The sequence below is a fragment of the Prionailurus bengalensis genome, chromosome D1, assembly GCF_016509475.1.
Source record: "Prionailurus bengalensis isolate Pbe53 chromosome D1, Fcat_Pben_1.1_paternal_pri, whole genome shotgun sequence".
In the NCBI taxonomy this organism is placed as follows: Eukaryota; Metazoa; Chordata; class Mammalia; order Carnivora; family Felidae; genus Prionailurus; species Prionailurus bengalensis.
Window position 1 is genome coordinate 73,429,057 of NC_057346.1, and position 17,136 is coordinate 73,446,192.

Sequence of the window (17,136 nt, forward strand, 5' to 3'; positions counted from 1 at the left end):
TTGGGTGGAAGGCCACTGTGAGCAGCTGCTGAAGTCCAGCCAAGGGCCCCAAACACAGGCCTTCTTCCCCCAGGGGCCTCCAAAGTCAATCAAGTGTCAAGGAACTGTCAGCAGGAGAAACTTTTCATAGGTCACACAAGCAGGATTGAGAGCAGACACTGGGGATTTTCCAAAGAAATGGAAAAAAAACTAACACAGGCCACCCATGAGAATATATAGCCAGCAAGAAGCAGGAAGCATATCGGGTTAATATTTTAATCTGTTCATCGCCACTTTTTTTTGCAAACCATTACACCTTTATTTAAATTAACTTTTTTCTTGCAAAATATTAATTTCATTTTTCCAACAAAATCTTATAAAGGCAAAAATAAAATCTTATTTTGGCAAATGTCATGAAGTTGATACTGGCAGCATATGGAGTTAGTTAAAAATAGACGGCAATTTCTAAATATAGTTAAGATTTTTTTTTTCCGACCACAGTCAAAGACAAATTTTCATTTAAAGTGTGGCCCCACCCAATGGAGTTTTTTTTTTTCTTTAAACATCATTTTCTGTATGCAGAATATCATGAGCTCATGATTTAAATAGAGGGCCACAAACACTGTGCCTGGCTTGGCACAGCCTCACTAGAGGCTGGAAGTCAAGTCAAAGTCCTGCTGCTGGCCTTCAGGGATGGTGGGGGCACACTGCCTGCCCTCTGGCCACCAGACCCACATCCTGGGGAAGCTGATCTAGGTTCTCCAGGGCAGGCAACAAAGCCCTATCACAGCCCAGCGTGGAGTCAGGGAGTTTTAGGTAGACGCCACCCAGTGTGAAGTTTATTGCTTATGATACAATAAAAGGTGCTTCCTCTCACCTTTTCTGTATTTCAAGGTGTGTGTGTGTGTGTGTGTGTGTGTGTGTGTGTACATACATATATATATAAACTTTTTTTTTAATTAAAGCAAACTGTTCTGTTTTTCCCAAGAAGAGCCCTTTGCTGAGAGAACCCATGGACAGGTCTGGAACCAAACCTCTTGAATACACTATTGCCCCTAAACCAAACCCAAGGGCCAAGGTATGGACTTGGGCTCCACATGCCACCCTGGTGGAATCTCCCCCTCCAGAGCTGGTCACCAGGCCAGGTCAGGGACAGCTGACCTCTGCAGCTAAGGGCCCCTCTTCCCCTAGATAACATGCCAACAAGCCTAACACTGGGCTCCCCTGGAAGCACATCTCAAATGCAACCTTCACCTGAGTTCACTGGATACTGGACTGGCCTCTGCCCGCCCTTCTCCCCTACCCATACCTACCACCCAAATGGTACCTGAATCTGTATGTGCAGCTCCAAAATCCTGCATCCTCACCTTTCCAGCCACTCAGCCCTTGAGGTGAACAGTAGAAAATATATTCTGATTCTAAAATACAGCATCAGTATTTTACAGTGTGTATCAAAAGTGCCTTTGTCATATGTAAAAGGGAGTCTGAACTAAAGTCGGTGGGGGGCCGGGTGGGGGGTGGTGGTTAGGACCCAGCCCTATAGTGAAGTTGTGGCTGCTCCTTCCTCCAGCCAGAACCCCTGCTGAGCTGGAAGGGGTTTTCTTGGGGGAAGGAAGATCAATCTTCTCGGAGGAAAACTGGTTCCACTGGGCCCCTGGCTTCAGACTTCTCCTTTGCACGTTGGGTCACGGGTCAGTCACTGCCTGGGCTGGCAAAAAGCACAGGAGACAGTGAGAGCCTGGCAGGATCCCAGCCCACATCTGAGGAGCAGGCAGTGGGCATGTCTGCACACACACATGACAGGGAATGGCAGGCTAACAAGACAGAGCAGCAAGAGCAGGGGGCTGGGGCAATACGGCCGCCGCTGGGGGACCCTCAGCTTCTAGGATTCATGGGCACTTGGCCTCACCCTCTCTCTACCCTTACCACTTCTAGAAGGATTGCCGGATGCATAGTGACCCCTGATCTGACAGGGCAAAAGGCCCGAGTAAAGAAAACCTTGGGGTCCAGTTCTGGCCCTGCCCTTCATTCACTGAGGGACTCTGTAATGCTCTCAGCCTCCATAGGTCTTGTTTTTTTAACCTAAAAACGGAGTGGTTATACCCACCTCCTAATGAGGATTTACCCTAACACGAAGGTAAACACAAATGTGGATGCACTTTGAAAAAAGTGTTAAAGACCTATCTCACAATGACAGGGGTGTCAAAAGCCAGGAGGAACAGAGCCTCTCCCCTGCCTCTCTGTGGCCTGGGGTGGTGTCACCAAACTCAGATCTCCAGGAGAAATCTACACACCCTACTGTGGTCCCAACAGGTCCCTGTGGCCTTTACAAAGGACATGGCTGAAGTATTTTCCTGTGGTTCTTCAGTCACAGGGTCTCCAATGCACACTTCCGAGGAATCTGGCCCAAGTAGACAAATCTCTTCCTTCCACCCTCAGGCTGGCGGGGCACCCAGGCTGGGGGACACCTGCTGAAAATCACAACCCCAACCCAATGCACACACTCTCCATCCCTCCCTTCTCCAGACACCTAGAGTGCCTTGAGGTGGCCCAGATGAGTCCATGGTGATGGAAAACAAAGGCTCTGAACTTGCACTTCAAACTCTGGCTCTGACACTTACAGCTTCAACTCCTTGGGCAAGTCCCTCAAGGCCTCTGAGCTTCATTTCCTCATCTATAAAATGGGGGTGAGTATCTTTACAGGGTGGTTGTGAGGATCGAAGGAGATGCTTAGCACAATGCCTGGCACATAGCAGGTACTCAACAGGTACTAACTGTAAGTACATACAAAGGAAAGAGAGGGAAAACCCTACAAAATGCCAGTGATATAGAACGTCAGGAAGGGGACTGCAGAGACTTCTGGTTGGACCCTCCCCTGTCCAGGTCAGGCAACTGGCCTCAGGCCACAAACTCACCATAAGACTGAACCAGACACTGGGGCCTCCGGGCTCCCAGTCCGGTGCCCCTTCCCAAAATCTCTCCCTGCCTCTCGTCACTAAATGCTCTCATGGGCAGGACCCAGAAAGAGTGGTGCCAGAACATTCTGAATAGCTGAGGGCCAACTTCACATTACCCTGGGTGGCCTCCCCATGAAGCTTCCCTTCTTATCCCTTTCCTGAAGTGATGAAAAGGGCAGTCGTAGTCCTTGTCCTTTGTGAGGCAAAGGCAAAGGCAAAGGGACACCAGAGTGAGAACCCATCTCCTCACTGTGTCCCAGTTTCCTCATCTGTAAACCTGGATTTTTTTCTAGTCTTCCAGTTCTTCTAATTCTCCGGCCAAAGCCCTGAAAGGCTGAGCGAGACTAACGCTTCCTTTCCAACACCCCCAATCTCAAGCTGCAGCCTGGCCTACACTGAGCCCTTGGGGCACTGGGCTCCCTGCGGAAAAGAGAGCTGCGTGGAAGGGGTACAGTTCTGGCTTCTGTTTCAGGGAGGCAGGGGGCTTGGACCACATACTCTTAACTGAGGTGAATCCACTGAGAACGGAGTTCTTAAAAACTATCCACCCCCACCCACCTGCCAGTCCATGTCAGTCTCCCCAGCGGCCGCCTTGCCAGCAGAAGGAAGTGTCAGCAGATGGCACTGTAATCAGCTCAGCAGCAGAGAGAGCAGGGAGAGCATGCTCGATGCTAGGGGAGTGGCAGGCCAGGCAGGGCTCTTACTTGGAAGGTGTTAGACAAAGGTGTAGTGGAGTCCGTTGCTTAAGGGGGGGTAAGGTGGCACCGTCCTGGAGGACAGGGGGGCTTTAGGCGGGAGGAGGGCCAGCTGCTGCGCTAGACGGGCACACAGGAATTAAGCGGGGCGTTAGGCTCCTTGTCTGCTCCTGCAGCAACAGACGCCCCACACATGGCGGGGCTAGAGTAGTGTGGGCCACACCACCCACCACTAACGGCCTGGGTGGTGTGCCCTGGGGCCTGTGGGGGCCTGGCTGGGACTGGCCTGCAGTTCCCAGATATGCTTCTGAGCTGGAGAGAGGGAGCAAGAGTATGGAAAGGCTGTGGTCAAGGTGGCCACTTGGTGCGGAGGTGAGGGAAGCCCTGCTAATTGCCTGCAGGGTGTGTGGGCATGCTTGCCTGCCTGCAGTGAGGAAGCAGAGATCCAGGTGGGTAGGGCAAGCACAGGCCAGACAGGAGGGCACCTTATGGTGGTTTGGGGGAGACTTTCCATGCTAGACCCTTCAACATGGAGAGGAGTCAAAATTACTAAGATGGGCCACAGGGAGCCCCCAGGATCATTTGGAGGAGGGGTCTAGGTGAGTCATCTACTGTCTCCCCAGCCACAGATGCCTCACTAACCACCTCTCAGCCCATTGAGCAGGTCTTCAAGGGAGAGAAGACAGCAGGGAATTCAGGGACTCTGCAGGATCAGAGCATGGGGGTGGGGGAGATGGAGAATAGGCCTCCCCTGTCCAAGGTCACTCCCATGGCTTCTTCAGGTACTGTTTAATCTCTGGTCCCCAGACCAGACTCCCAGGGCCAGTCACCTCAGGGCCCAGCAGCCCCAACCCTTGATCACTTCTAGACCCGCTGGCCAGGGTTGGAGGGCTGGTGTGTGTGTGTGGGGGGGGGGGGGTGTATTGTGACACCACTTCGTGCTCTATGATCACTCCCTCCCCAGAAAGCCTGGAGCACACTTAGCCAAGACACACAGTGCCCTCTGCATCTGGGGACAAATCTTACTAAGTGAACCAGGAGGGCACACATGGGGAGGGGAGATGTGGGTAAAGGGAGAAGCCATGAGCCTCTTTCCTGGCTGAGAGAGAAAGCCTTTTACACACACAGACACGCACATGTGTGCATGTGCACACACACGCCTTCCCATCCCACCGTGTTTTTTCCCCACTGGCCAGCAAAGTCCACTTCCCAAGTCCTGGTCACTGACATAGGCCACCCTGATAAAGTGGACAGTGGCTTTGATTTGGGGAACAAAGCAGGGGCTCCCTTTGCCTCACCCCAGCAAGAAATTCAAGCACCACTGCTTTCCTGCCCCTTTGTGAGGCCAGAAACCTTAGCCTTGGGCCCCCTGTCTCAGGGGCCTGAAAAACCTGTTTTTAACCCACATTTGCAGAGAAAGCTGAATAGCAGCACCACTCCCAGATTTAAGAATGAGCTAAAGACATCCTCTCCTGGGCCTCTTTCCTCTGACCCTCCTGAGCTTTGGTTCTCTCTACCACCTGTGCTGCCCCATCTCACCTCCCAAGCCCTGAGGGACAGGAGAACATTCCAACTGGCTCTCAACTACCAAGCCTGACACCTAGTTTTCTGCAGACTCCCTGACAAGCCATGCTGGACTCTGAGCCCAGGAAGCAGTGAGGGGGAGCCGGACTTGGAGGCTGGCATCCATGGCCTCACCTGCCACCTGCTTGCTGCGCTGGGAGGCCTCGGAGGCCAGAGCGTAGGAGATGTTGATGATGCGCTCCTGCTCCTGCAGCTGTGAGTCCAGGTCGGCCACGCTGTTCCGGTCCTGGCCTGATGTCGGCTGCAGGTTGCACATGCTGCAGGAGGGCCAGAAAGCAAGCTATGGGCCCCCACCATCCCCGGCATCTGCCACAGGAGAGGAGGGTCTCCCTGGCCTGGAGACTCTCACCCTTTGAGGGAGCATCAGATAAACACAGAGTACTTTCTCTCCAGACAAAGGTATATGTCACAGCTTTGTCCCTCCTTTGGGGGGATCATGGACCTTAAGAAGAGTTACAGCACTGGGTTCCTATTAAATCCTGAAGTGAAAAGGCTAAGTTGGCTCTGAAAGAGAGGCTGTCAAATACCAGGTTTACGTTTCTGAAGCTCCAGGGGCTGAGGGGACAGGAAAGCCTTCTGTCCTGGCCTCCAGGAAAGTAGGCAATGCATCTGGCACCTCAGAACAAGGTTGGCTCTGGTCTGGGGATCTGTGTGAGGAACTGAGAGGGCCACCCTTGGGGCTGATCTTCAACTGTGTCCACCTCACTGTCACACTTGGCTCCACTTCCTACCTTTGCCAACATCACAAGACATAGATCTGGGGGCAAAGTGCAAGGATGGCCCTCTATTGAGGATTTCAGGACTTCCCAGACGACCTAGTAAGCTTCCTCACAGATCCACCGGTGCCGTGCTGAGAGCCAGCCTGCCCTTCGCAATAAACAGGGCTTACCTGAGTCAGAGGCCTGGCAAAACACGCACCCTAGTTAGCCTGGCCCAGGGCCCCTGCAGTTGAGACACCCCTGGGGTCGGCCTAGCAGGCTGTCAGGACTCGGGCATCGTAAGAGCTGACCTGGAGCGAGCAAGGATGTTGCGGATCTTCTCGGCTTTGCGATACCGCGCCTGCAGCTCCTCAAGGCTGGGCGGCTCCTCAGGGTCCAGCTCCACGTAACGCTCGGGGATGGAGACCTTCTCTGGTTTGGACAGCTGAGGAAAGGACCGGGCAGTGGTGGTGGGGGTCTCAGATATCGGGTTTGGGACTTGCTCCTCTCGCCCTGTCCCCTAGCTCAAGGAGGAACACGGAGCCCACAGAGTTAAGCAACTTGCTGAGATCAACAACAGTCCACTGTGGAGTCGGGATCTGAACGTGGATCTGACTCCAAAGCCTGTGTTCTTTCTACCACACCAGACAACCTCCTACAGGCCAGGGGAAGGGAAGGGGAAGACAAAACAGCTAGACTGGAAGCGCTCCAGATTTAAAAATGATCATTCTCAATGCCGCCTTCAATATGAGCTGATCCCTGCCTACCTCCACAGCCACACTGATCCACCGTGCGGCCTCTTCCCCTGCTCTTTCCTCTGCGTGGGATGCTCTTCCATTTGCTCCATGCTTTCTGACCTTTTGGACCTCACCTCCAGAAGTCTCCCCTGTTCCTTACCCTCCCCCTTACCCCGGCCCCTGATACCCCCTCCTGTTTTCTGTTTCTCTCTCTGCTGTCTAGCGCAAGGAACTGGCACCCTGCAGCCCTTCAGCAAATACTCCTTGGATGGGTGGATGGATTGATGGATGAAAGAAAGTGATAATGCTTTCTGCGCCTACAAAAGCTCCTCTGATCTAGACAGGAGGCAGCCATGCGGTGTCTACTGCTTGTGAGAGGAAAATGTCCCCCAACTCCCTCCCACCGGTCTCTTACATGAACCCAGCAGCAACCTCAGCCTGGTGAAACCTTGCTTAGACTAAGAATGCTAAAGGCAACTTATGCATCCCAGGGAATTTCTTCCTCCTCGAACTACAAAGGGACACTAAAATGGGGTTGGTTGAAGCTTCTAAAAAGCTAAATCCAATCCCAGGGTAAATCTGGACTTGAATTAAAACCCATGCAGACCTTTCATTCTGGTGAAAGACGGTAAGAAATAAGCTCTTCTCTGTTATTTCCAATGAGGACAGATCCAGAGGAAGGAAGTAGATTACATTGTAGCAGGAGGGATTTAGGTTAGAGATAAGAAAGGACTTCTTCCCCTGGCTGGCAGGCCAATTAGGACACCGTGAAGCATACTTCCGTTGCCAAAGCAACATGCAGAAGCTTCTTGTGTGAATCTGAGAAAGCACAGACCTTTGGCTGTTTCAGAGGTGCCAAAGGGAAAAGGTCTGAGGGCAGGGGACTGGCTTCATTAATCCCTGGAGCTCCAGCTGACCCCAGAACTCAGCAACTCCACAGGTGTCAATTTGTCCATACCCTGCTAAATTTGTCTTTCATGTGGGGAGAACATTTCCTCTTGTGCAGTTTCAGTGCAGGCCAAGTCCTCATACAAATATTTGTGGGGTATCTGTGGGCCACTGTGCACTTCACTCAACAGAATTGTCATTCAGGAAATATTTACAGAGCACCTACTATGTGCCAGGCCCTGTGCTAGGTACTAAGTGCACAGAGGTGAACCAAACAGCCATAGACACCATTCTACAGAGCTTACAAATGGCACAATATAGGCCACAGAAGACCGCCCCATGTCTTGAAGACCCTGAGTCTGTCACCCTCTGATTCCTTGCTCTTTCCTTGGGTAAGAGATGGTCCTGACTTATAGAAGACCCAGGGGTTTCTTGCTTTCCTAGGCCTGGCCAGTCATGATGCATTTGTGCCACCAGAGGGCAATAGAAGAACTCAGACCAAAGCTATGCAGGTCTCCTAAGCTCTGCCATGGCTGGAAATTTCACTTGTGATTTTCAGACCTGCTCGCCTCCCACCTCCCACCCACACACCAAGTCTAATTGCTCAAGTTGGCCAAACTGGCCAGTCGCAAGGCCAACTCCTAGTTTTCCAGGAAACATTTCCCAACAATAACAACTACCTCATCACATGCCTACTATGTGCCAGGCCCTGTGCTCATAGCTTTCTGACCGTTGCTAATCCTCCAGGTAACATGCTGAGTCACTTTACTCCTCACCACAACCCATTTCATCGTTGAGGAAGCTGAGGCCCAGAGAAGTTAAATGACTTGCTGTAAAGTATAGAGAGAGACAGATTTTGAATCTGCATCATCAAAATACCTGGCTCTTTTTATTGCCTCGAGCTGCTATTCATACATTCTCCTGACCACTCTGAAGCTGAACCCCTGTCCCCATTCAGGACAACACCCCCCAGTGCCACTGGAAGGGTTGGTCAGGCTGCGAGCCCATAGGCCGGTTCTCCTGGGGGAACATAAAGGAAGCCCCTGCCCTCACCTCTCTGCTGATGTCCAAGTCATAGTCTTGAGGTTCCAGGTCCAACTCAGTGACTGGCATGGCCTGTACTTTCAACCAGCCATTCTCCTCCTTGTCCTTTCTTTCCCCTTGCATGGCCCGTTCCAGCAACTGCAGGTCAAAGTCCTGCTCACGCTTCCACTGGCAACAGAACAAGAAGGTTAAATGTAGTCACTTCCTGACTGCTAAAAGAGCCATGCTTGTGCCCTTTTGGATGGGGCTTGCAGGCATTGGGGTCCTTGGGAAGAGGGCCTGTGACCCATTACGGAAAAGCTGTGTGACCATGGACACCTTGCTGGGTGCTATAACCCTGTGTAATGGAGAATGAGGCCTCTACCCCTTTTATATGGCCTGATTGCAGACTGCTGATTTCTCTCTGATCTGGGCCCCCAGAAAATTCACACATGTACCTCCAGGGCCCAGTTCTAAGACCCATGGCTTTAGACCCATAATGGTCTCCAGGGATACAGGAGGCTTCCAGGTCCAAGAAGGTGACCCCAAAACAGAACTTGGGATACAGCTCCAGAGAAGGGACTGTCCCTTCTGCTGCCACATAGCTTGTGGAAGGCTTTCTGGTTCAGCAGCCAGAAATGATGGAAAAACAAGCCCTGTGAGGCCCTGGTAAGTGAGTAGAATAGCCAAGACCCTCTCTAACAGGTACTCCCAAGAGGATACACTTAGGTGGTGGAGGATATTGCACCCTCAGTAGGGCCAGGAAGGTCCAAGCAGGAATAGCTAAACTGCTATTTACCCAGGCATCTATTTGGGGCAGATATTTTAAGTTAAAAAAAAAAAAAGAAAGAAAGAAACTATGTAAAACTGAAATGCTAAACCAAATGCAACATATCCAAGGCTATTCCTCAGTATCAACTATGTAACAAATCATCTCTTCAGAGGGAAAACTAAACTGGCCATTTTAAGATTCAAGCACAACTACGCAACTCTGCAGGGGCCTTTCAAATCATCCCTGCGGCCTACACACTGCCTTTGACCCTGAGCAGGTTGTTGAGAGGAGGAAACAGGTTCAAAGGCTCTTTTTTTTCTTGAGCAGACACCAAGCACATGCTTCTCCATCCCAGGTCACCTCCTCCCTCCCACCCTATACATCTCACAGAGCCCCAAATGGTCATGATTATCTTTGATGCCTCCTCAAGTCCTCCCCAAAGCCCCAAACCCATTGCTATACCAGCACATTTCACCCATTCATGCACAAGCTCTCAATATGGACTCCAAGCCAGTGTAATTGCTCTTAGGTGATGATTTCCAATTACAGTATGAAAGGATTAGGCATTTGAAGTTTCAAGGATGAAAAATTAATTTAATGATTCACAAAGAAAATTCACATTTTCTTACACGCTCACAAGTGCCCCAAATAGAGACAAGTCCTCATTTAAACCCAGCCTGATTGTTTCCACAAACAGAAAAAGTTCACTGAAGTTCACAGAAAAAGTTCACTAGATTCTATGATGTATCCTGGGGAAGAACCACGCCAATCCATTATCATTAAGCAACACGTTTATTGGCGTTGATGCAGAGACTTACACAAGTCTTTTTTAAGAGAAAAATTACAAGATATTCAAGTTACGATTTTTAGATAATCTTTCTACATTTGAGACATCAGGTTGTAAAAGGTCAGTGTTACCCCCAAATGACATTTGCTTATAAAGTTTAAAAGTTACCGGCTTTGCAGCTTTTGAAGCTAGGAGTGTCCTGGGTCTTACCCCTTTGGTGTCTGTGCTAACAGCTGCAGAGAGGTCCTCTGAATACAGAACATAATATATCTCGCCATCCATTCAAACTATTAAATACTAGAAACACAGAAAGTTTTCCATAAGAAATTGTGCGATAGGACTGGAGGAATTAAAACTGAACCACTTTAGGATTGGTAGAATTTATTTACTCGTGTGATCTCTGAAGTCTGTGTCTGCTGTCCAGGTGTAAGGCATGGACTTGGATAAATTCATAATGCCCAGACCTCTGCCCATGATCATGGCCCTCAGGCAGCGGGGTTGGCTCAGCCTTACAGGGCAGCTTTTGGGTTAAGTGAATTATGAGTCAGTAGGCCTACATAAAGGGGGCAGCAGAAAGGTGAGTGACACATGGGAGTGCTAGCTAGGCTATGGAGACAAGAGCTGCTATTACAAGCCTGGTAACAAAGAGCACAGGCCAGTTAGAGAATGTTCAATGCAAATTAGAAGCTTCTGTAAACACAATCAGGCAGGATTAGAGAGGCAATGAGCGGTAACACTAAAAGCAAAAGAGCTTGTGCAATGAATTAGGGAAAGAACAGTCTGGCTAGAGGTCTAGGGAAACACGTGATTTCAAACAACAGGGAAAAGTCAAATGGAATGTTTCCCAAAAGGACTGAAGGGGACTGAGGGCAGGGTGCAGTTCCTGAAAGCACCACCAGGAGGCAGCACAGAGTCCCCAGCTCTCTAGGGACACCATGAAGCCTGCCAGCACCACAAGCTGTGGGAGACCACGTGCTCTCAGGGTTGTGGAGCACCACCCTGTGCTCAGTTGCTCCACAGGGCATCACTTAGAGGTTTGGGAGGCAAGTTGGCTTGGGCTCCCCCTCATCAAATCGTATCATCATCTTCCTCTTCCATTCCTGAACTCTGTACACCCAAGTCCTTGATTGAGCTGAGACTCCAAATGCTACCATAGCCTCTCTCAAGCTCGGCTTGGAGAACAAACTTGGGACATTTTCTCTGGTTCCCAGGCTCCTGCCGTGACATCCTCACTCCTTCTCTGATTCTGGATCACCCTCTGACCAGGTGACACATGTGGCCTGGGTTGTGGACAAACAGCCTTGTGGGGTGTTTTCTGAACCATCCCGGTCGAAGGCCTACTCTCTCCAAGGTGTGACGTTCTTATGTTCGGGGAACTCAGGGAAGCTTTGCTCCTGTCCCAGCCCCTCCTGCCTGGACCCTCCTAACATACTGAGCCGAGATCTCCGGGGAGAGGTTGGCTGAGGTAGCGGGACGAGGGCAGGCCCGTCCTCTCTCCTTGGCTCAGCGTCCTCTTGCGCTCCCGGACCAGGGCCTTCTGGTGCCGCTTCATGCGCTCCAGCTGCTCCTCCGCACTCATCTTGCCCCGCTGATGGTCCCCTGAGTACAGACGTTCCAAGGCACTCTTGGGTCTCTGAGGAGCAGGAGGGTGAGAGACAGGGCAGCTAGGCTGGGACACAGAGGACAGCCACCCTGTGGCTTCTCACTCCCATTCTCTCTCTCTCTCTCTCTCTCTCTTTCTCTCTCTCTCTCTCTCTCTCTCACACACACACACACACACACACACACACACACACACTAGTTGGGCTCCTCTTAGCCATAGAGAACCCCTTTCTCTAAGCATACTCATGGACACAATATCCCTGACTCTCACAGGCTCTCTGGGGAGCACCACATTCTGCACATGCAGACACTGAGGCCCAGGTTCGTCCAGCTGGGCACACATACAGCACGTGATGGGACCAGAACTCAGGGTGCAGACTTCCTGGGTACCCTCCTGGGAGCCTGAGAGGATGCAGAGAAATGTGGAGGGTCCATAGGAAATGGAGAGAGCTGTATGATGATGCTCTTCTAGGTGGGCAGTGGAAAAGGTATCACTGAGCACATGACGACAGGGACCCTGAGCTCAGCTGAGGTCATCTCAGAGGCCATCCCCGGCGCTCACAGGATTGCCAGTCCATCCACTCAGAGCCCTTCCCTCTGTGGGTGAGGGAGCAGTGCGCTCCCTGAGAACTTCTCAAGGTCACTCACAGGGAAGGTCACCTTGCTGCTTTCGGCATTGAGACCCCTCCGGAGTGTGACGTAGGGAGCAATGGTGGACGACTGCTGGAGCCTTGATGTGGACCCTGAGAGGCCTTGGTGAGGAAACAGAAGAGCAAGTGTATTTGTGATGGGGTGGACAGGTCACCAGCCCCTCCCTAATCACCTCCCACTCCTGTGAGGGGGGCCATGAGGACATAGCCAACAACCCATTCTTCTTCCCTAGGGCGAGGAAGAGCAGGCCCAGATAGAGGCCAGCCCAGGAGTGCTCTCTGTCCCCAATAGGGAACAATGTCCCTGGAGACCTGCAGACTACCCTAGACTTCCCTCACATGCAGAAGACCTGGACAGCTTGGCAGGTAGAAAGGATGAAGGGGAAGGAATGTCCTTCATCCTTTCTTCCTGATGCACTACATGGCCCAACTTCGATGCCCTGCCTCTGTGAAGCCTTCTCAAATGCCCCAGCAGAATCTATTATCCTCTATATCCTTCAGTATATTCCTTGGTTACGGCACTGACCACAATGTCAACATACCTGTTCAACTAGACTGCAAATTCAACAATGCCTGGTTGGTTGAATGGCTGACTGACTGACTGAATAAATGAATGAATGGAAAGCAGCAGCACCAAGTATTTGTTGAGCTCTTAACTATGTAACAGGCAGGCACTGTGCTAGGTGTTTTATATAGATTTTGTTCCACTGGCCTTACTATGTAAGCATTACCTGACCATTGTAGAGATGCACAATCTAAGACTCAGAGAGGTCAAGGAACTTGTCCAAGGTCACATGGTAGGAATATCATCGGCCATGTGCTTCCCATGTTTAGGGTCCTAGAGCTTACAGAAATCATCTCACCCTGGCTGGCTGGAGCCACCACCTATGCTTTATCCACTAACACCAATTCTTATCAGGGGTGGTCCGTGACATGTGGAAATGGACTTCACACTGACTGAGGACACTGCTAGCATTTAGCATGTAGGGAAAAGAATGATTAATGTCCTGCAATGCAAAAAGAATCCTGAGCAACAAAGAAATGTCCTGCACTAAGTGCCACTGATAAACATCTCTAGGCCACAACGAATTAAGGGAACAGTGCCCCTGGGCACAGTGCCAAGGGTTGCTGTGGCCCACACTCAGCGAAATCCAGAGCCTATGCCCTCCAGAACCAGCTCCGGCCATAGCATGCTTAGGAAGCATGGTGGGCCAGGAGTCCCATAACCCCACAAGTGCTAGAACCATAGTTGTGTCTCTCTCTGCTTCTGCATCTTACCAGAGAGGGAAAGCACTTGACTGCCCACCATGGGGAGCATATAGGAGGGGATCAAGGGAGGAACAGATGAAGGTGCATGGTCAGCCTGCTCAGGGATTCCAGGAGACCCAGATGCAAAAAGGTGGAGAGACCTCCCTTGAAGGGGATTTCTGAGGAGAGGGTCTGGCTACGGGGAAAATGGGGGATGGGTGAGCCTAAGGGCCTAAGTATGTTCCCATCTCCGTCTTAAAGAGCTAGGAGAGGACAGTGAGGACAATGCCCAATTGTTTAAAGAAAGGACTCGTGGAGTCTCAGAGTGACACAGAAGAGCAAAATCCCCCTGGAAGGCCTAGGATGGCCATACTGGAGTCAGTCATCCAACATCCCTGCCTGCAGGGTACAATGGCCTGAAGCCACAACACTGGGATTGCATTCTGGCCCCTCATGTATTTACTATTTGGTAAGTCAGTTAATTTCTCTGAGTCGTAGTCTTCTTGTCTCTAAAATGGGTATAATAATGGCACTTCCTTCATAGGATTATTATAAATATTAACTAAAAGAATATGAAGTGCTTAAAACAGGGCTGTACTTCATAGTAATTGCTATTACCATTATTTCTGGGGGCAGATGTAATAAAAGAGAATCAGGATGTGGGCCAGAGGAAGGAAGGACAGGCCCTCCCTGCAGCCCAGAGTCTCCCCGACAGCTGCTGCCCATGCTGAGGCCCAAGGCTGCAGGCAGAAGGGTGTGAGGTACCAGGTGAGGGCTAGGGAACAAGTGGTATGGTAGAAGTGGGGGTTCCCAAAAAGCCTCCATGGAATTTTGCCTTACCTCTGCCCGGCAGGGTCTGGTACCTGCTGTCAGGGCCCACAAGTCCCAGGGAGGGCTGGGCCATGTCCCCACTGAAAGTCGCCAGCTCGGGTTCACTAACGTACGACCGGAGCTCTACCTGTGGGCAGAGTCTGAGGCTGTCATACCTGCCCAGTGTCATACCACCTTCCCTCCCCTCGCTCACAATGGGACAGCCCCAGGGGTCCTCCCTGCTCACCCTGGAGTCCCCATTCACACACAGCCCCTGCTCCCGGTCTCGCTTCCTCTCATCCGACTGCCGCTTAAGGCCCCTCACTGAAGTGTGCCGGATGATGGTGGCCTCCTTTGGCAGAGGTGGCACGGCCGGGGGCTGGTCCTCTGGACTGTAGAGCTCGGGGAGTGGAGGCCTGGGAGGTGCCTCGTCTTCCTGCTCAGAAAAAGAACCAGAATCAGTGCCCAGTGAGACGGAGCTGGAGGGAGGATGCCTCCCCGTCAGGCATAGAGCAGGCCACACGAGGCCTGCAGAGCATGACTGCTTCGGCCCAGGGATGCCAATATTTCCCCTGGATGAACTTTGAAGAAGGGGAATGCCTCTGCTCTGATCCTGTTCTTCCCTTCCATTCACTCCTTTTCCATTCTTCAAAGCATAACCTGTACAAAATCCAGAACTCAGGTTTCCTGTGTCCATGGTCTTACTTCACTTGCCAGAAGAGCACCATCGGGGGAGCAGGCTGGTAACTCCATGCTTATTTGTATGTTTGACAGAACCCCCCCCCCCCACATCTACCCCACTCCCTGGTGCTCACGCTGAGCTGAGTAGCTGTCCCCACATGGTCTCTGGACCTTTCAACAGATTGGGATCTGAGCAAGGACAGTCTACATTGTCCTGCCCTTTCTATCAGAAATGTGCGTAGTTACAAAATATTTCCTCCTTCCTGACTCAGGCATGAATAAGTAGTCAGCATGGGTGACTCACTGCCTTCCCGTCAGCCCACTCCCTGGCGGTGATGAATGTAACTATTTTTCTTGAAACGGACCCCCACACCCCCCAGCAATGTTCTTTGAGAGCTGTGGTTTTTGCACAGACCAACAGCCTGGCCCCTGACTGTCATAAACACCCACCTCTGGAATCAATGACCACTGGGGCTCCTTCCTAAACGCCCCCTTTCTTAGCTTAATTTTGCTTTGTTTTTCAGGATTTGGGAGAGGTCAGAAAAGGGTACTGAAGCTTGCTCTACAAAGGTTTATCAGCATTCTAGTAAAGTGACACAGCTCACTGTTGTGTGAAAGCTAAGCTGCCTGTCCCAGATCCCCGTAGGCCCTCTGAGCATCAGTGGCTTCCAACACTGACAAGGTCTTGGAATCACCAATTTCTAAAAAGCTCCCTGGAAAGATAAACGCAAAACCCTGACGCAAACACAAAACTGCCTTTGATCAAAGGGAATAGAATGTCTGGAGATGGAGGGTGGGAGCAGACACTTTATTATATACTTTTTTTGGTATATTCTGATTTTGTGTCCTGTGAGAGTATTACCTAATAAAAAAAGTAAATGATATTAAATTCAAGAAAATAAGCCAAATAAAAATGAAAGAACTGTAGCCATACACAACAATATAAGTCTCACAAATACAATGTTAATGAAAAAGTGCAAGATACAAAAGAATACAGTATCACCTACAGGCAAAATTAAAGTGTTTAGACACAGGTAGCAACATTTTAAAAAGAGAAAAGAGGCAAGGAAATTGTCCGAGTCAAGACAGTGATAGTGGCACAAAAGGACTCATAGTCCTGAGGGCTCCAGTTGCTGACAAAGTTCTATTTCTTGGTTTGGGTGTTGGTACAATCAGGTGGCCTCTTTATCATTTGTTAAATCATATATTTAGGTTTTATGTCCATTTCAGGATATCATTGTTTCACAAATATAAATATAAAACAAGCAAACGACAATAAAATATGGTAAACCTGGTAAATGAAAGGAAAGAAGACCACCCCAGGCAGTGACCCTGATGCTCAATCAGGTTGAAAAGCCCTGTCTGCAAGCCACAGAGGACCAAGCTGTGAAGAGCCTCTGTGACCATCTATCCCAAGCTGCTTGTTCTGTACCAGGGGAAACTGAAGAAGCCCAGAGAAGGGGTGGGCCTTGCCCAAGAACCCAGTGAGAGAACAAGAACTGGAAGCCAGCACAGATCCCCGGCCACCACCTCCTCCTTCTGCTCCCCATCCTGGCTAGCAGGCGTCTCACCTTAAGTCAGGAGCTCTCTGCCCCAGCCATTCCTGCTGTTTGTTTTGCTATTTTCTGTTCTGTGGCTGGTACCCCCATTGCCTCTTAGATATAAAATTGGGAAAGAGACCTCAACATGAAGAAACTCACAGCAACTCAGTCCCAGCACCTGTCATTCCAGCTCTGGGCCCTGGGCTACGGCAGGAAGCAGGTGGACAGTGAGGACCAGGGTATGGGAATTTGTGTGTTTTAGCCAGCATTGCACACCAACCTTGTCACAGGTCCTAGGCACACCCAGTGCCCAGGCAAAGCTCCTCTAAGCCTTTGTTGGCAAAACCTGAAGGTCCCCATCTCAAGGTCCCCTCTACTATGGCTTCCCTGTCACTTAGGCTAGATCCCTTGTATTCTCCACCCAAGGCTGGCCTGGCCCTGGAGACACGAACCATCACAGTACCTGACCACATCTTCTATTTCC

At 50.8% G+C, this 17,136-nt stretch overlaps 1 protein-coding gene across 10 annotated transcripts in view; it reads right to left on the reverse strand.

Moving 5' to 3' along the window:
* Nucleotides 1-241: 241 nt before the first annotated feature.
* The window catches only part of PLEKHA7 (pleckstrin homology domain containing A7), a 224,904-nt gene continuing 208,009 nt past the window's right edge, over nucleotides 242-17,136 (reverse strand). For 4 of the 10 annotated variants that reach the window (XM_043580758.1, XM_043580755.1, XM_043580759.1 and 1 more), the window contains 9 exons: nucleotides 14,678-14,866; nucleotides 14,461-14,578; nucleotides 12,371-12,474; nucleotides 11,553-11,753; nucleotides 8,592-8,750; nucleotides 6,225-6,358; nucleotides 5,330-5,472; nucleotides 3,641-3,751; nucleotides 242-1,687 (listed from right to left, as the gene is read on the reverse strand). In XM_043580758.1, the coding sequence (XP_043436693.1) occupies nucleotides 3,651-3,751; nucleotides 5,330-5,472; nucleotides 6,225-6,358; nucleotides 8,592-8,750; nucleotides 11,553-11,753; nucleotides 12,371-12,474; nucleotides 14,461-14,578; nucleotides 14,678-14,866 (1,149 nt within the window). In that variant the 3' untranslated portion in view covers nucleotides 242-1,687; nucleotides 3,641-3,650. Of the gene's footprint in view, nucleotides 1,688-3,640; nucleotides 3,752-5,329; nucleotides 5,473-6,224; nucleotides 6,359-8,591; nucleotides 8,751-11,552; nucleotides 11,754-12,370; nucleotides 12,475-14,460; nucleotides 14,579-14,677; nucleotides 14,867-17,136 lie in introns of those variants that run through there. The other 6 variants (XM_043580760.1, XM_043580757.1, XM_043580756.1 and 3 more) reach the window with 5 other exon arrangements.